Source organism: Lynx rufus, unplaced genomic scaffold (assembly GCF_022079265.1).
Source record: "Lynx rufus isolate CCGP_SWC_20201006 ecotype Redwood Valley unplaced genomic scaffold, mLynRuf1.p SCAF_10, whole genome shotgun sequence".
NCBI lineage: Eukaryota > Metazoa > Chordata > Mammalia > Carnivora > Felidae > Lynx > Lynx rufus.
This window is the reverse complement of record NW_025814824.1, coordinates 468,460-488,925: the sequence shown is the minus strand read 5'-3', so window position 1 is coordinate 488,925 and position 20,466 is coordinate 468,460. Positions and strand designations below refer to the sequence as shown.

Genomic DNA, 20,466 nt, shown 5'->3' with positions numbered 1-20,466 from the left:
CAGCTGGGGAGCCCTCACACTGCAAGGCCCGGGGAGGGTCTCCATGCAGACGAACTGCACTCAGAGCGGCCGGTCACGAAACTATGCAGCAGTTTGAAACTGACCCACCACCTTCCTCCTTGGGGCTAATACACAGGCATGAGCTTCCACTGACGAAAACCACAAGAACCTTCAAAAAAGCTACAACGGTAGGCTCTTCTTTCGTGTATCATTTTAAGTATCGTTTAAGATGTGATTCTCAGTCTTCATAAATGCAAAGGCCACCTCTGATTTTTTATTTTTCAGTTACCTCGAACAACTGTTATCACTGCGTCACTTTGACATCCCTGCAGGTGCTGCAAAGTCACAAAACCAGGCTTTTTAGCCACTGATTTTTGACAAACTGGCATCCACAATGCAGCACCAGCAATTCTGGGGGATTCTGTCTGAAATGTGCATCACTGACGAACCTAACAGATTCCTCCCCATCTCCTTCCCCCAAATCCTTGATTACAGTTCTCTATTTTTTCTAGTCTGCAATACTATTTTTGTGTTTTTCGTAGTTTAAATTTAAAAACAATGTTATTAAACAAAAAGAGTATCTATGAAAACGGCAAAACTAAAAAAATCAAAAACATTTTCATATATGCTTTATCACCTAAAAGTGTTAATAACTACTTTTCATGTTAAATTTAAAGTTTAAGTTCCAAAACTCTTGGAACTTATAGAAACTCATACCATTACAAATCAAGAGTTCTTATAAAATAGCAAAGTTGAAATATGATATTTTTAACTCACATGAGGCAGGATCATGAGTCTTAACTATTTATACTACAGGTATCCTAAGATTTCCGTTGCTTACAAGGACCTTGTTTACAGCATCTAACTATTAAGAAACTGAAATTATCAACATTACTTGGGTTTTGACAGAAAAAGAAATAAAACCACTTTCTGAGACTATTTTTTAAGAATGTCACTGATACATAGAAACTTTCAGCATCTAATTAAAGATCACTAAGGGTTAAATACTTGTTCTCTGGCCCCTACTGCGCACACCCTGCCAAAAAGTCCTCTAAGCTTTTAAATATTGCTTCGAAGGTCTGCGTTTTTACTTCCAGGGAAAAAGAGAGCATTGTCCCGCAGTCAGCAGGCCACCAGCTCATGAACTCCAGGCACCTGGACTTCTGCTAGCATGACGATGCTGCAGTCTGTACTTCTCCTGCTCCTGTCCGTGCCTCTGATAAAGCTGGCACCACCAGCTCAGCAGGAGCCACGCATCACCTATCACTATGGGACAGACCATTCTGAAGAAACCTTGTTTAGTCAAGATTCTGAGGATAAATATCCGGACAGAAAAAATATTAAGGTACTTTATTTCTACTCTAAATTTAACTTCTGAAACAGCCACCCATTTAGATGCATGTTTTGGTTTTTTTTTTAATGTGTCTGAAAAGGGGAAAGAAAAAGCACTTGTAATGACTGAAAGTAATTCAAAAAACTGTCTCCAGGATTATACTTTGGGGAGGTATGCATGCCTCCCAAATTAATAAAAAGAATCTATGGTAACCAAACAGTATCTATAGCAACCAAAACAAAATTTAAGGAAAACTAAACTTTAAGATGATCTCTTACTGGTTGAGGATTTCTAAGTAATGTTATAAAACGCCCTATATGTGCATATTATATTGCCTCCAAATAAAATAGGAGAAATTGTGTATTAGGAGAAACAATCTTGGATTACCAGCTTAAGATTTATTAATTTAGGAAGAAGTGGTTCATGGAATTACATACTTATTTTGGGGTCTATAGCATTTCACTTACATATGCCAACTATGTAAGTTACCAAAAAATGAAAAACTCCTTAAGGTGGGGCTTAATTTTTAATCAGTTTCAACGACTCAGACTCTTATCAATTTGTATCAAGTGACTGTAAATTGTCCTTGAGTTAATATTCTACAGGGATGACTTCATATCACATCTTTCGTACTCCACTTGCACAGGCTGAGTAATTACTTGCGGTTTTCTTGGCACGCAGAAATGAACGCTGGGTAAGGAAAAAGTTAATGCAGCACATAAGTATCTGGTCCTGCCTACGGTGTGTGCGTGTGCGTGTATGTGTCTCACATACACAGACAGAATGGAAAATGAAAAATGCAGCCAAATATATAACGATGTTGACTGCTTTTCTTCAGTGCACAATGACTAAATGTTAACACTGTAATTTCTTTCAATGGAGTTGGTTAATATGCTGAGTATTATTTTTGCCCAACATTAAGAGAAAAAAGATATCACTAGTCATAGCTCCAGATTTTTAAAAAAGGCCTATCGTACCAATAAGCTATTGGCTCACATGGATGATTAGAATCTATCAATCAGTTAAAAAAAAACAAAAACAAAAAAAAACCTTCAAAATTCCATGGTCCCTAAAGAGTAGCTAGTAAGTTCTTTGCTTCTTTTCTCTACATTGCATTAGAAGTCTATGCTCTTAATACAAATATAGGGACTAAGGTAATTGTGGAGCAGAGTAGAATTCAACAGTACTTAAGTGGAGGGGCTGTTCCAACAGAACCCACTTGGGAGAATAAAGGAGTCAAGATGGACATGAAGGGTAACATGATTCTGGAGGGCACAGACTGGGGCCCCATGCAACCTATGTTAGTCTAATAGCAGAAAATGTTCTCTCCCAAGATAGGAAAGAGTGATACAGACCCCCAGAGCAAACAGTCTGGACTGGGGGTCCAAATGGGGTAGGCAGAGGAGAATAAAAGGGCTCCAAGTGCCAGGGTGTTGTTCAGGCATGAGGTAATGAAGGGTCACTTGCAGAAGAGGCCAAAAGCTTACTCTATGTCCAACACATGCGACGTGACTAGTGCCTCAATCCTGTTGAACATGGTAGAATCTGGTATCAGGAACTCAATTAAGACAAGACCACACATGATCCCAGTGTCGTGGGATCCAGCCTTGCATTGGGCTTCATGCTGAGCGTGGAGCCTGCTTAAGATTCTCTCCCTCTCCCTTTGCCCTTCTCTCCAGTTCTCTCTCTCTCAAATTAGAAAGAAAGAAAGAAAGAAAGAAAGAAAGAAAGAAAGAAAGAAAGAAAGAAAGAAAGAAAGAAAGAAAAAGACAAGACCATGAAGAATAATTAAGAGACCTACCCTACATGAAGATGGTCTCATTTCAGGCTGCAACTCGGAAAAACTTTCATTCTGTGTTGGAGAGTTCCCTCCAGCTCCCATTTGGAATTTCAATATAATCAACATATAGAAGGCAAAGGCACTGAGATAGGGTTTTGGAGATAAAAAAAAAATTAAAAAGACCTGGTTCTTTTACTCAAGGAGTTGACAGTCTGGAGTACAAACAAGGTAAACAAATATTTACCTCATAAGTTTAATGAACAATACACAAAATCTCACTGTAGCACAAAAGAAATGCCACTATGACCATGAGAAGGCAGGTGTTGCCTATGACTCTCAGTTTTATAGTCAAAATCAGACTTTATCACACCTGATAACAAATTTTTATTTTTCAAATAGGAAAAAGAAACTGTGATATTACCCGATGAGAAAAGTGTTCAGTTACAAAAAGATGAGAGTGTAACACCACCATCCCCCAAAAAAGAAAGTGACGGTAAGTATGCAGACCATGTCATCTCGTGTCTCACAAAGAACAGTCATAAATAGGTTTTTATGGAACTTTATTCCTTAGAGTAGTAAAAAATGGCCTTAGGATACAGTAAATTCAAACAGCGGAATTTTATCTCCAGTGATAACGTCAGCTGGTATGTTGGGAGTGCACATCATTTGCCATCCCACATTTTGTTTTTTTTTGTTTTTTTTTTTTCAATATATGAAATTTATTGTCAAATTGGTTTCCATACCACACCCAGTGCTCATCCCAAAAGGTGCCCTCCTCAATATCCATCACCCACCCTCCCCTCCCTCCCACCCCCCATCAACCCTCAGTTTGTTCTCAGTTTTTAAGAGTCTCCTATGCTTTGGCTCTCTCCCACTCTAACCTCTTTTTTTTTTTTTCCTTCCCCTCCCCCATGGGTTTCTGTTAAGTTTCTCAGGATCCACATAAGAGTGAAAACATATGGTATCTATCTTTCTCTGTATGGCTTATTTCACTTAGCATCACACTCTCTAGTTCCATCCACGTTGCTACAAAGGGCCATATTTCGTTCTTTCTCATTGCCATGTAGTACTCCATTGTGTATATAAACCAGAATTTCTTTATCCATTCATCCGTTGATGGACATTTAGGCTCTTTCCATAATTTGGCTATTGTTGAGAGTGCTGCTATAAACATTGGGGTACAAGTGCCCCTATGCATCAGTACTCCTGTATCCCTTGGCCATCCCACATTTTGAATGACAAACATGGAACAGGAACATTCAAGAATAACCAAAGTACAAGTTTAGCCTCTACAGAGTGTGCTTCTGTCTATATAAAATCCCTTCAAGAAACGTTATTTAACATCAACTATTTACAAATACTATGTACAGCCTGGGGGTAAGGGAAATAAAATATAATTCTTAACTTCAAGAAACTCACAGAAGACATAAAGATGGCTTATACATGAATAATTGTAATATACATTTTAATTAAAACAACAGACAATGTACAAAATAACACAGTCCTCCTCAATAACTCCTACCTATTTGGTTTATTTTTGTTCTATCATGGAACAGCATTTCACAGGACATTTCACAGGACAACATGAAATAAAATCAGACACTAATTAGTAAGACATCCCTTGCCCTTGGATAGGATGACTCAGCATCGTAAAGATGTCAGCTCTTCCTAAATTTGTAACAATAAACTGCTTTAAAGAGCTGGTAAGGAGGATTCTCAAGTTCATGTAGAAAAATCAAACCTGCATGGAATCAGGTTTCAGGGAATCACTGAAAAATGGCAGGTATCTGCAGAAACCAGACATACTACATTAGAATATACTTCAATGTCTCTATACTTAAATACGTGTGATACTGGTATATGAATAGCATACAAAATTCAGAAAAACAGAAACACATGTAGAAACTTAGTATATAATAAATAAGGCATCTTAAATCACTTCTGAAGCAAAGATGGTATTTTTAAAGATTTTATTTTTAATCTCTACCCATCATGGGGCTCAAACTTACAACCCTGAGAACAAGAGTCACACGTTCCACCGACTGAGCCAGCCGGGAGCCCTACAGATGGTATTTTTTAAAAATGGTGTTGAACCCTGAATGTAATATCACACTGTATGTTAACTGACTGGAATTTAAATAAAAACTTTAAAAAACTTTAAAAATAAATAAAATATGTTGTTGGACAACTGAATAGTCAATGGAAAAGGGATACTGTTAGATCCACACTTTTCACAGAAAAATAAACCCCTCCAAATAAATTAGGGTCAAAACGTAAAAAGTGAAATGATGTAAATACTAGAAGATAAACTGTGTGTGCGATGCCTCATAATCCAGAGAAAATAATAGAAAAGATCAATAAATTTGATCCCATGAAATGAAACTTTTCCATGGGAAACAGCATCATAAATGAAGTCAAGCACAACTGAAAAATGAGAAAAATAGAAAAAAAGTTAATATCTCTAATTTATAAAGAACATATAAAAAGCCAGAAAAAAGAAAATGGCAAAAAATCCATTGGTAAAACCAGAAGATGAATCGGCAATTCACAAAGTGATATAAAAATGGCCCTTAAACATATGAGAAGACGTTCAATCTCACACATACAGAAATGTAAGTTTAAATTATACTGAGACACAAACATTTTTAACCTATCTGATGGACAAAAATTAAAACTGTGACATTAAACCAATATAATCCATTGGCAAGGCCTTGGGGTATCAGAGACCCTCATACACTGCTGGCAGAAATACAAATAAGTACCATGCTTTTGGACAGGAATTTGGCAATATCTAACAAGGCCGGTATGCACTTACTTTGTGACGTAGCAATCAACTTCTAGGAATTCACCCTAGAGATACACCTCCACGAGGGAGAAAATACATATGCAAACATCACTGGAACACTGCCTGCAAACACAAAACTCTGGCAACAATCTAACTGCCCAAACACTGAAGGGAGGTTGAATAATGTACGGCAAGTCCACGCAAGGGCATACTATGCAGTTGTAAAAATAAACAAGGAAGATCTCTATGAACTAACATGAAGTGATTTCCAGAATATATTATACAAGAAAACCCAAAGTGCAAAGGAGTAGCTACAGTATGCTGCCTTTCATCCAAGAAAGAAAGAGACACAAGAAAATATACATGCATCAGCTCACTTGTGTGAAACGACATTCAAGAAAGGTAATTTAATTGTGGCAACTAGTTACCCACAGGTTACACACGGGACCAGGGGTGGCAAGGAGGGAGAGATGGACGTTGGTGGGGTGGGGGAACAGGAGTGTGGAACTTCTCTAAGTATACACTTTCTCTGTAGATTTGGTTTTATTTTTTTTTGTAAGATTTTATTTACTTAAGTTTATGTGTGTGTGTGTGTGTGTGTGTGTGTGTGTGAGAGAGAGAGAGAGATAGAGAGAGAGAGAGAGAGCACAAGTGGGAGAGGGACAGAGAGAGAGAGACAGAGGAAGACACAGAATCCAAAGCAGGCTCCAGGTTCTGAGCTATCAGCACAGAACCCGATGCGGGGCTCAAAACCACAGACTGTGAGATCATGACCTGAGCCGGAGTCAGACACTCAACCAACTGAGCCACCCAGGCGCCCCCGTAGATTTGGCTTTGAACAAGGTTATAGTTCATATAGGTAAACAATTACATTTATAAATAAAATATACAAGGATAAGATAAAAAAAAAACTGGCATACAAATAGAAACAATTTCATTTCAAATGAGTAACACACTAAAGTGAAAAGAAAAATTAACCCAAGTAACCTTTAACTCCAGGCTATAGACAAAACAGAACGGATAAACATTGACATTCCAGCAAGCAGGTTTCTTTTCCACGGCGATGCAGGTCCACAGCGATGAAACCCCTTAATGTGAGGCCTAGCACTGAGTGAGGTATATACGCTGGATAATGAGAGCCAGGTTTCTCGGTCAGAGAAGGTGCTACAGACGTGGTGGGGGAAGCCCAGAGTGAACACTGTGGAGTTGGACTGGAAGCAAGAGATCGGCACCAACTCGTGGCCTGTATGCAGATACAGAAATAGGTACAGGCACGCCTTGTTCTGCTGCGCCTCGCTTCATTGCGCTCCACAGACACTGCATTTTTCATAAATGGAAGGTTTACGGCAACCGTGTGTGGAACAAGTCTTTTGGCACCATTTTTCCAAACTTGTTCACCATTATTATATTTGTTTCGGTGATCTGTGATCTTTGATGTTACCATGCTAAGCTGAGGCACCGCGAGCCAAGCCATATAAGATGGTGAACTTAACTGATAAACTTGAACTGGTAACTGATAAACTGTCGTGTTCTGGCTGCTCACCTGTCCCCCCCTGCATCTCTGTCCCCCTCCTCAGGCCTCCCCATTCCCTGAGACACAACAGTACTGACATTAGGCCCACTCAGAACCCCACAATGGCCCCCAAGCGTTCAAGTGAAAGGAGGAGTCACGCGTCTCTCGCGTTCAGTCACAAGCCAGAAAAGATTAAGCTTCGTAAGGAAGACAGGGCGAAACCCAAGCCAGGCTGAAATCTAGGCCACTTGTGCCAAACAGGTAGCCAAGTTGTGAAGGCAAAGGAAGAGTCCTTGGAGGACACCGCACGCGTGCGCCACTCCAGTGGACACACGGGTGATAAGCAAGGGAAACAGCCTGACTGCTGATATGGAGGAAGTCTGGCCGGTCTGGATGGGAGATCAAAGCGGCCACGACGTTCCCTTCAGCCAAAGCCTCGCCCAGAGCAAGGCCCAGACTCTTCGATCCGGCGAAGGCTGAGGAGGTAAGGAAGGAGCAGAAGAGGTAGGAGCTAGCAGAGGTTGGTTCAGGAGGTTTGGGGAAAGAAGCTCTCTCTGTGACGCCCAAGTGCAAGGTGAGGCAGCACGTGCTGACGCAGAAGCTGCCGGAATTATCCGGAAGATCTGGCCGAGAGGACTCAGGAAGGTGCTCACACTAAACAGCAGACTCTCCATGCAGATGAAAGAGGCTTCTGCCGGAAGAAGGTGCCACCTAGGATTTTCATGGCTGGAGAGGAGAAGTCAGTGCCTGGCTTCAAAGCCTCCAGGGACAGGCGGACTCTGCTCAGGAGCGGATGCAGCTGGTGACTTGAGGTGGAAGCCAGGTGGAAGCTCCCTGGCCATTCTGAAAATCCTAAGCCCGTAGCAATCACGCAAAATCTCCCCCGCCCGTGCTCTTTACTTGGAACAACAAAGCCTGGCGGACAGCAGATCTGTCCACAACACGGTTGACCGACTGGTTCAAGCCCACTGTTGAGACCTGCTGCTCAGGAGAAAAGGTTCCTTCCCAAAGATTACTGCTCAAAGACATTGCACCTGGTCACCCAAGCGCTCTGATGGAGACGAGCAATGAGATTACTGTTGCTTTCACGCCTGCTGCCAACACCACCACCATTCTGCAGCCCATGGATCGAGGGGTAATTCTGACCTCCAAGTCTCATTAGTTAAGAGACACCTTTCGTGAGCTCATAGCTGCCATACACACCGATTGCTCTGATGGATCTGGGCAGAGTAAACTGAAAACATCCTGGGAAGGAGTCACCATCCTAGATGTCATGAAGAACACTGGGGATTCGTGGGAAGAGGTCACGATTCAACACGAACAGGAGTTGGGAAGAAGCTGGTTCCAGCCCCAGGGAGGACTTTGAGGGGTTCAGGACTCCAGGGGAGGAAGTCGCCGCAGACGTGTGGCAACAGGAGAACCGGAAGCAGTAGGGGGGCCTGAAGACGGCAGGGAGCTGGGCCACCTCAGGATACAACTCCAACGGATGGGGACTTGCTTCCCGTGGATGAACAAAGAAAGTGGTTTCCTGAGACGGAGTGTGCTCCCGGTGACGATGCTGTGGAGAGTGTCAAAATGACAACACAGAATTGAGAATATCACACGAACTTAGCTGACAGAGCAGCGGACGGGGTGTGACAGGATAGACTCCGGTTTTGAAGGAAGTTCTGTGTGTAAAATGCTACCAAACAGCATCACGTGCTACAGAGAAATCGTTCTTGAGAGAAGAGTCAGTCAACGTGGCAAACGTCACAGTTGTCTTATTTTCAGAAATGGCCACAGCTGCCACCACCCTGTAGGGTCAGCAGCCATCAACATCAAGCAAGACCCTCCACCAGCAAAAAAATCGTGGCTCGCTGGAAGCTGAGATAATGGTTAGCATTTCTTAACGGTAGAGTGTTTTTTTAATGTTTATTTATTTTTTGAGAGAGGAGAGAGCGAGCAGGGGAGAGGCAGAGAGAGGGGGACAGACGATCCAAAGTGGGCTCTGTGCTTGACAGCAGACAGGCCGATGCAGAACTCGAACTCACGAACCAGGAGATCATGACCTGAGCCGAAGTCAGACGCTTAACTGACTGAGACACCCAGGCTCCCCAACAATAGAGCATCTCTAATTAAGGTATGAACACTGTGTCGTTAGATATACTACTACTGCACCCTTCACAGACTACAGTATGGTATAAACACAACGTTTATAGGCACCAGGAAACCAAAAAGTTCATCTGACTTGTTTTATTGCAATATTCACTTTACTGCAGTGGAACCAAATGTACAATTTCTCTGAGGTTTGCCTGCATACACGTTTGTCTCTATGTGAGAGTATATGTGTATATATGCACATGAGGTGTGTGTGTGTATGTGTGTATTTATCTATGTCCATATGTAAGAATGTACGTATATGTCTATGCCACATATCCCACATATACCTGTGTATATATGTATATTAAATACGGAGAAACAGACAAATACACATACATATATTTCCCATCCCTCCTTGTGGAAAGAGCCTAGAAGCAATGAGATGCTAGCAGCAATGAGCACATCAACATTCAAATCTTGGTTTCTAAATATCAGTCTCCACAAAAAGAAACCAATACTCCTTGAAGAAATAACTGATATCAGGCTTGGGGCAGGGAAAAGGCAAGACTGCTCTGAGACATCTTATTATGCCAAAAAATAAGAGAGTTCTTAAAGAATAATGGGGATATTTAACATTTTAATCAATCAAAATTATTTTTCAAAATGTAGGTATAAATTTGTAAGAGACATACAAGACCTGCACACTGAAATCGAGACAACTATGCTGAGAGAAATTAAAGACAACCTAAAAATATGGATATATTATGTTCAAGGACCAGAAAACTCAGTATCATTAAGATGTCAATTTTTCACAAATTTATTTATAGGATTTAACTCAATCCCAATTAAATTTTTAGCAGTCTTTTTGAAATTAAGAGGCTGACTCTGAAATTTATATGGAAATGCAAAGAGCTTAGAATAGTCATAACAATGTTGAAGAATACAGTTGGAGGATTTACACCACCTGATATGAAAACTTACTATAATGCTGCAGGAAGCAAGTCATTGTGGCATTAGCATAAAAATAAGCAAGTAAACAAGCTAAGTTGGTTGAGCTTCAGACCCTTGATTTCCAGCTCAGGTCATGATCTCTGGCTCCATGCTCAGCGTGGAGTCTGCTTAAGATTCTCTTTCTCTCCCTCCCTCCCTCTCTCTCTCTCTCTCTCTCTCTTCCCCTCCCTCCCTCCCCTCCCCCCTCCTCGTGTGTGCTCTCTTTCTCTAAAGATAAACATACATATATGGACAAAAATGAAAACAAAAACAAAAAACAAGTAAATCAGCAAAACAGAATACAGTCCAGGAATACATTTACACAATAGGGTCAACTTTTGTTTGTTTGTTTGTTTTTTACAATGGTGTCAATGAAATTCAATGGGGAAAGGATAATCATTTCAAAAAATGGTACTGAAAAACTTGAGAGCTGTAAGTTAAAAAGATGAACTTTCCTGACACCATATATAAAAATTAACTCAAAATGGACCTCAAACCTAAACATCAAGAGCTTAGACTATACAACCTTCAAAAGAAAACCTAGGATAAGATAGTGGTTGGCAAAGATTTCTTAAATATAGGACAAATAGCACAAACCATAAAGGAATCAACTATTCTTCACGAAAATAAAAAATATTTGCTATTCAAAAGACATTGATAAGAAAACAAAAAGACAAGCCACATAAAGGAAAACATTTGCTAAACATAAATCTGAGAAACAACTTGTATCTACAATATAAACTCTTATAATTGAGTGACAATAATACGAAATCACCATTTAAAAATAGGTACATGAGTGGCTCAGTTGTTTGAGCATCCAACTTCGGCTCAGGCTCATGGGTTCGAGCCCCACATCTGGCTCTCTACTGTCAGGTCAGAGCCTGGAGCCTGCTTCAGATCCTCTATGCTCCTCTCTGCCCCTCCCCCGCTCATGTGCTCTCTGTCTCAAAAATAATAAATATTAAAAAAAAAAAAAAAAACAACGGGGCAAATGGGGGGCTCCTGGTTGGCTCAGTCGGTTAAGCAACTGACTTTGGCTCGGGTCATGGTCTCATGGTTCATGGGTCTAAGCCCTGCATCAGGTTCTGTGCTGACAGCTCAGAGCCTGGACCCCGTTTCAGATTGTGTCTCCCTCTCTCTGCCCCTCCCTGCTCATGCTCTGTCGCTCTCAAAAATAGATGAACATTGAAAAGAAATTAAAAATAGGCAAATGATATGAACATTCTACCACAAAAATATGTGAATGGTAAATAAGTTTATAAAAAATTGCTCAGCACATCAGTCATTAGGAAAATATAAATTAAACCACAAGATACCACAACATGCCTTACGTGAAAAGTCTAATAGTACCGAACGCGCACGAGGATGTGGAGTAACTAGAATCCTTCTGCGCTGAAGGGACTATAAAATGGCATAACCTTTAAGGAAAACAGTGTGGGACCTTCTTCAAAAGCCACACATCTAGAAGATGGCCCAGCCATTCTGCTGTTAGGTATTTACTCAAGAGAAACGCAAGTATCACAACCACAAAAATTCTACATAAATGTTCACAGCAGCTTTCTAAGGAATAGTCAAAAACTAAAAACCCAAATGCCCATAAGGAAGGACTATACAAGCTGCATATATTAATACAATGAAATACTATTCAGTAATAAAGAGGAATGAATTGCTGATATGCAGAGAGGAAGAAGTTCGATGAGAGGATATACTGCTTGGTTCTCTTGGAAATGCCAACTGCTGTGAATGGACAGAAAGCAGACCAGAGTGGTTGCTGGGAGGGACGGATTACAAAGAGCATGACAACACTCTGGGGTGATGACTACGTCAATTACTTCAATTGCAATAATGGTTTCATGGGTATATACATAATGCTGAAAAGTTATAAATTACACAAGTGAAATATGTGTAATTTATTAAGTGTCATTTAAACAGAACACAGCTGTGACAGAAAAAAAAAGCTTAAAAGAGTTCACACTGGCTGATCTGTGACGATTTGATGATCAAAATAAATATGATGGTAACTTACTATGACCCATGGGATAAGGAATTCGTAAGTTCATACTCAACTGATAAAACTAAATAAATATGAAGGGAATGTTCCACGCTGCACCAGCTGTCAACTAACGTAGAAAGAATGATGGAATTAGAAAATCATAATTTGAAACTATCCTAGTAATAAACAATTCAGGTAAGAACCATCAATAGATGATAAAATTACTGGGTGGCAGTTTGGTGACAGACCAGATGTTTAGCAGCTCCAAGTATTTTCTCAGAAGATACTCCCTAATGGCAGACCAAAGAGAGCATCATCAAGGAATGGGTCAAGCAGACAGCACATGCTTCCCAATACCCAGCACGGCAGAACCAACACCATTTCCATCGTATTTCTATCAAAAATTAGGAACCTCAGACAAACCCTAATTGAAAGACATTCTACAAAATAAATGTCCCCCCAAATAAAATGTTCTTAAAATTCAAAAATTTTAAAGTTATGAACAATGAAGACTAAGGCATTGTTCCAGGCTGAAGAAGATAAAGAGGTATGATGAGGATATACAATGGGGTCCCTGCTGTTTCCGTGACACTCTCATGTCCAAGTGCATAGTCTGCTTACTTACCTGGTAGTTTATAAGCTCCTTAGCTACGGTCATCCATCTGCAATGTGTCTGTGCCAAACCAAGTGATGAATCAAGCTTATGTTTGTTTACCTTACGTTCTGCTTTATGAACATTAAGTATTCAAATCAGAAAATGTAAATCAATTCAGCAATTAAATGTTCAGTGCTAAAATGATAGAGAATAAAAAACATATGGGGCTACAGGATCTAAAATAAGATCCTGGTCAGTTATCAGGTACAATACAGGTCACTGGCTAACACAACCATGATACCTTCCTGCTATCACCTTTAATTCTGTAAAATATTTTTTCAGATTAGTGAGAAAACTCATGATAGCAATAATTTTACCACTAGAGGACAAATGTTTTTAAATTACAGTTTATATTTTTATGATTTTGTTTCCCGACTTAGAAATGCCCACGTGCCTGCTGTGTGTGTGTTTAAGCGGCTCTGTGTACTGTGAGGAGGTTGACATTGATGCCGTACCACCCTTGCCGAAGGAGTCAGCCTATCTTTACGCACGATTCAACAAGATCAAAAAGTTGACGGCAAAAGATTTTGCAGATATCCGTAAGTTAACTTTACATAAAATAACTCACACTAAGTCATGTTAGTGCTAGCCTCATAAAACACAAGCTTCTTGGCACCTGTGGCTGTCACATCTAGGGTAGTCACCGCTGGAGTGTTTAAGTATCCACCACACTTCACAAACATCCACAGGCTTATTGGTGACTCCTTTCCACTCCATTCAAAGGTCCCCATCACCTTTCTTTACTGGTGCCTTTCATGTCGATGTTGACAGCCCATCAAACATATAGGCGACGACACCTTCTTAGCCGTAGGACTCTGAGATCCGTCTGCCTCGGTCCATCAGGAGCACCAGTATGACCAATGTGCTTCTCCAACCTGAATGCATTCTTCACAATGCTGCCACCACGATAAAAGCAGAAAGTCTCCTTCTCCTTGCTTTAACTCAAGGTTCTTAAACCTGGCTGTATACTAAACCCATCTGGGGAAATATTGTAAAAAACAATGGTACCAGGCCCCAGTCTTCAGAGATTTCAACTGAGGTCTGGGGAGAGGCCCAGGTGTCATCATGAAATGCCACCCAACGCCTCAGATGGTTCTCACATGGAACTAATGCATTTCACTCCTTCCCAGGATGCTTCTGACATCCCGTCAAACCGCACGACAGCTTGCCTCCAGGGCACTGCTGTGAGCACAGCACAACCCTCCACTTCTCTGGTGCCAAGTCCCTGAAGAAAATCCCACCAAACATGCACACTGGCCCCACTACGCATTTATGAGATTAACCGGAACAGCATTCATGCTGCAGGTGGTGGCTCCCAAATGACCCTAGTACAGTTGTTCCTCATCACTTCTGGACTCCACACCTACACACTCACCTATGCGGTCACATGCATTTGTGACCCCAAAATCAGTACATGAAACACTCCCACAGTCATTTGCAGACACGTACACAGTGGCAGAACACTGGGGTTACCTAGCCGCAGCTGAACAAGGTGACCTGTGCCATTTTGTTTCAGCTCTTACACTGTGAGGTGTCCTGTTCAGTCTACTTAGGGCCACATTTTCTACATTTTTGTGCTTTTTGCTATTTAAAACGCTCCCCAAGTGCAGTGCCGAAGAGCCGTCCAGTGTTCCCAAGTTGCCTCACAGGGAAAACACTGCGTAGGTAATCTTCATTCAAGTGTGACCCACAGAACTGAAGCTGTCAGTTCAATGTTAATATATCAATAATACACACTAACTGCAATGCTCTTAAAAAGAAACACACAGGGGGCACCTGGGTGGCTCAGTTGGCTAAGCATCCAACTTCAGCGCAGGTCATGATCTCATGGTTCGTGAGTTCAGGCCCCACGTCGGGCTCTGTGCTGACAGCTCAGAGCCTGAATCCTGACTCAGATTCTGTGTCTCCCTCTCTCTCTGCCCCTCTCATACTCATACTCTCTCTCTCTCTCTCAAAAATAAATGAAAAAAACATTAAAAAAAAAAAGAAACATAAAATTTTGTACTAATTGGTTGACAGAAATGTGTGACCAGAGGCTCAAAGGAGCCTAACCCTTTATAGTCCCTGGGAGCAAGGGTCCGTATTCACTAATTCAGTGTCTGCAGTGACTACCTCAAATACGGAATGAGAAGCAAGGTTTCCTCAGCATCCCAGACAAATAAAAGTCTCTCTCTCTCTCTCTCTCTCTCTCTCTCTCTCTCTCTCTCTCTCTCTCACACACACACACACACACACACACACACACGCGCGCACTGAATTTCTCTCTCAGTCTGCATCACTTTAACAAATTCGGGAACACTTCTGTTTGTTGTTGTTAAGCAATAAGGCATAGAGAGATTAAGAATTTATCTACAATCACAATGCAACATTCTGCGGAAAAGTCCAAAACAATACCTACAATGATTCTACTCAATCAAATGTAATGCTTCAGGCGCCTGTGCGGCTCAGTTGTTGAGCATCTGACTATGGCTCAGGTCATGATCTCATGGTTCGTGAGCTCAAGCCCCGCATCGGGTGAGCCCCGCTCTTCTCTCCCTCTCTCTTTCTCTCTGCCTCTTGTGGGATATTCTCTCTCTCATTCTCTCTCTCTCTCTCTCTCTCTCCCTCTCTCTCTCTCCCTCTCTCTCTCTCCCCCTCACTCAATTGCGCCCTCTCTCTCTCTCAAAAAAAAAAAAAAAAAAAAAGTCATGCTTAGTTCCCATGATTTGCAACCACAGTTTGTTTCGAACCACCTCAGCATTCTGGGGATTCAAACACTGAAGGATGGAAGGACTCCATTAACTGTAAGTTCCCTTCCAACCCTGAGACTCTAGGGCTCAAGAGACAAAGGCCATCGGTGTCAAGCACAGAGGGATGCTCACTACTTATTCAACAAAATTTACTGATCTACTCATTAAGACACTATTAGATACTAAAAATAAAAGGTGTTTGAATGACCTGATACACCAGTGCTTCTTCTTCAGTCCACATAAATGAGACTTTAACTTCATATTTTTTGTATATTTTCTGTATATTTTTCCTTCAAGCCAACTTAAGAAGACTTGATTTCACGGGAAATTTGATTGAAGATATAGAAGACGGTACTTTTTCAAAACTTTCTCTGTTAGAAGAACTCACACTAGCTGAAAATCAACTACTGAAACTTCCAGTTCTTCCTCCCAAGCTTACTTTATTCAATGCAAAATACAACAAAATCAAGAGTAGAGGAATCAAAGCAAATACATTCAAAGTAAGTTTTGTATACTGTGACCACACACAGTATCAGTTTATACAACCAATGGTAATATGATAAAAGAAAGAGAAACTCTGGTCTAAAATTTTGTTTTATATTTTAAAACTGTTTTTACAAATGCCGGAAAATACAGTTCCAAAAGTAAATGCTCAGTTTTACTTCTACCACTTAAAAGTATCAGCCCATAAAATTCTGTAGGTAGCCCTTCTTTTGAATTCCACAACGGCACCTAGTACAAAATTCTATATACAGTACAAATCAAATACACTTCTTCATTTAGTAACTCAAGAAAACCTACGTACAGGAAAAAGGGAAGGTGATCTACTCTGATTTACATAGCCAGATTGTGTCCAAATGCACAGTCTACGGCGAAATTACCGCCTCAGCTGAGACCTGCACAGGTGATATACTCATTCCCAGTCCTGGAAGAAGCCCCAGATAAACAGATGATTGGGCTGCTACTGGCAGTAGACCTCATTCATAAGTAAAGTTTGTGGCTTCTAATGATAACATCTAATAGAAACACTATGAAATATCATCAAGTTTATAACAATCACACAAAGGTACAATTAGTCCACACGTACAATCTGTCAGAAAATGTAAAAATACTCCATTTTCCTTTTCTTCCTGTTTACACTTAAGGAATCCCTTTTCAGTTGTAAGGGACACTGCGAAGGCACATCACAGTTCCTCAGAAGCTAAGGGATTATTAGGAGACTTTTCAAAACAGGACTCACTTTAAACATAAAAAACCTTTACAATTTGAAGATATAGTAATTTCAGCTGGTAAGCCTCTGACTGACAAATTAAAGACCTACAGGAGCTGATCAACGCTTCACAGGCGGAGTGTTTGAGTGCTCTGAACTTTACACATGCTTTCCATCTTGAAGCCCTATTATAAAATGATACACAGTAACGGTCTACTGATCATGAAGAGTAACTCAATACAGACCAGTAGGGGAAAGTCATACCTTGCTAAATATTTAATAAATTGCCCCGGAAACATCTCACTACCAAGCGCGTCTCTTAGGAGCACAGGCACAAAGCATTCTATTGTGCGCCATTTTACTGCATTTCACAGACACTGCACTCTTTACGAACTGAAGGTTTGGGCTGACGCCGCAGTGAGCAAGTCCAGTGGTGCCCCTTTGCTAACAGCGTTTGCTCACTGTGTCTCCAGGTCACATTTTGCTAATTCTTGCAATATTTTAAACTTTTTCATTATTATTACATTTGTCACGGTGATCTGTCATTAGGGATTACAACTCCCTGAAACGTCAGATGATGGCTAGCCTTTTTAGCAATAAATTATTTTTAATTAAGGTATGCGCATTCATTTTTAGACATAACCTACTATATCATAGTGTAAACATAACTTCATATGCGATGGGAAACCAAGAAATACACTGGGCTCACTTCACTGCAATATTCGCTTTATTGTGGTGGTTCCTCTGGAACCGAACCCACGTTATGTCCAAGATATGCCTATATCCATTTTGCTAGAAACTGGTGGAGGTGAAATGAGAAGTTCTAAAGGTTCAAGAGAGGTTATGGCAGCACCAGGATCCAAGCTCAATCCTTGGTCATAGGAAATGACCTTACTAGCTGTTCATGAGACAAGTCAAATGGCCCCAGCAGCTAGCATGAGGTCTGAGGCTGGGAACGGCTGGGTACTCAGTGGTTCGATGAGTGGAAAGAAATGTGGGGGTGCAGCAAGACTTTATCACCCTTTATAAAGGCCCAAAATACACTACTTGGGAAACAAAAAAACCCCCTTAAAACCAAATAACTACCAAAGCAGCAATTGATAGTACTGATTACCAGGACCTATGTACACATGTGTACACATATGTGTATATGCATGCACACGTGCACACATGTAGACGCATGTGCATATATCATAGTTTGAGTCCTGTGAAAATGTACTGACCTCAGTGATGATCAAGCAGAAGTAACTTCTCCTTACAGAAACTGAACAACCTCTCCTTCCTGTACTTGGACCACAACGCCCTGGAATCGGTGCCTCTTAATTTACCAGAAAGTCTACGTGTAATTCATCTTCAGGTAGGACTGCTCCTTTCATAATATCTGATGATGTGAATGTAAATTACTATTAGTCAGTGTTATGACTCATTAGGAAGCTCATTTATCCACATGTAAATTATGCCCATCAAATATTACTAACTCGGTGGCCTGAGAGCCCCACCCCACCCCGCCCAGAGAGGCCCAGAGCCCCCGAGCCCCCAGAGAACCCGCAACCAAGGTGTGAGGTCTGCCCTTAGAGTGGGCTCTGTTGCCAGGCATGCACGCGGCATCTCCTAGTTAATGTGACACATGGATCCGAGGCATCCGCGGGTGGGGCGCGCTACGACCTCTGGTTGGTGTCTCTTTCTCCAACAGCAGTGGACACTGTCCACTTGATCTCATGTTGAGGTAACAGAAGAGTGAAGAGGAACTGAGAGGAACTAAAATTGGTCTTCCAGCATCACAGCATTTCCCATTTGTCCTGTTTCTTTCTGTAAAGGGACATTTAAGGACACGGTGCCCATTCCGAGTTGACACTCAAAAGCAGGAGAGTCTTTCCAGCCAGTATAATCTTATTTATGCTTAGAGCTTTCTGCTACATGGATGTTACTGTAAGAGCAAGCAATCTGTCTTCCAAAGCAACACTGCAGACTTAAACTGCGGGGGTGAGGGGACTCAGATTGCACAGAGGGTTTTATTGCCCTGAGGATACACAGGATGTACAGTATTTTAAAAACCACTTTTTAGATAGAATATTCTGTAAGATCCCATCACATAGAATACAAAAGGTAGATTTCAAATTTCTGAACAATTTTTTCCTTTTATTTTCTAGTTTAACAACATAACTTCAATCACAGATGATACATTCTGCAAGGCTAACGACACCCGTTACATTCGGGACCGCATTGAAGAGATACGCCTGGAGGGAAACCCCATCATCCTGGGAAAGCATCCCAACAGTTTTATCTGCTTGAAAAGATTGCCTGTAGGGTCATACTTTTAACCACTATCAATGCAGCATATAAGCTAAAGTACACACATGCATATAATCTGTCTCAACAGTGCCTAAAGCATAAATATTTAATATTAACTTTGTGTCCCATGATGAAGGAATTTTATGTTTTAAACAAAGATGTTCACAAATCTTACACATAACAAGCAAAATGTAAAACTGAATCCTGAAGTTCAAAACAAAGTCATGTGAAAATATTTAAGCAGCATTACAAAATCCTCATAGTTTATACCATGGTGCCATTTAAAAGGTATGTTTTTATATAAATACCCCAATTTAAGAAGCACTATTTCCATTACTAATGACATGAAAGGGTAAGTCCAAAAAACTTTCAACTGCTGATCTTTCCGGACCTTTACTTGATCCGTAAAGCACTTAAGGACGATGTTCCAAAAACTTTGAAAGCTAAGTGTTTCCAGTAATCTCCCATTTTTCTGTTATGATTCACACATTTTCCATTATGAAGCAGGAACTTGTTTTCTTTCTATTAAGGCAGTTATTATATGTTTACTTAGCCTGAGAAATAGTGAACAGTCTCATACCTAGGCAAAACTTTCCAAATAAAGCGTAATTTTACTCTCCGATAAAGACCTAACAATGTCCAATGTTATTCTGCTTTGTGGTCACACAGTTAAAGGCTTTAGCAAAACAGCATACATTTTTCCTTTCTCTAAATATTAAAATTCTAAGTCTACCATAAAACATTTTAAGGAGTCAAGCAGACGAAAATCAGTATGCTCATAAAAAACGTGAACATTCATCCCATATCTCAGAAAATACCTATAAAGTTCTCCATTGTAAAGACTTTCAAATACTATAAATACAGAAAAATATTTTCTTTTTAGCACCATAGGGATGAGAATCTCATCAATAAATCTGTCCAAATGTAAGACATGAAAACAGTCAATTTAGTGGTGTTACTGAACACTACCTCCCCCCCACCCCCCAACCCATACGCATCATACTCATGCCAACTGCCTATCCATTCACAGGAAAGCTTCTGAGCAACATTTCCTACAGACCCATGATTAACTGGTCATTGAACAGTGTAAGTCCACCTTCGATCTAA

The 20,466-nt window shown here is 40.7% G+C and overlaps 2 protein-coding genes across 4 annotated transcripts in view; one reads left to right on the top strand and one right to left on the bottom strand.

Moving 5' to 3' along the window:
• CENPP (centromere protein P) overlaps positions 1 to 20,466 on the bottom strand; it is a 229,886-nt gene that overhangs the window by 146,947 nt on the left and 62,473 nt on the right. The window lies entirely within an intron of this gene.
• OGN (osteoglycin) lies at positions 84 to 19,475 on the top strand. The gene is made up of 7 exons (XM_047099390.1): positions 84 to 188; positions 1,187 to 1,345; positions 3,513 to 3,606; positions 13,509 to 13,667; positions 16,155 to 16,357; positions 18,329 to 18,424; positions 19,218 to 19,475. The coding sequence occupies exons 1-7, from the start codon at positions 84 to 86 to the stop codon at positions 19,386 to 19,388; spliced, it is 987 nt and encodes a 328-aa protein (XP_046955346.1). The 3' UTR covers positions 19,389 to 19,475.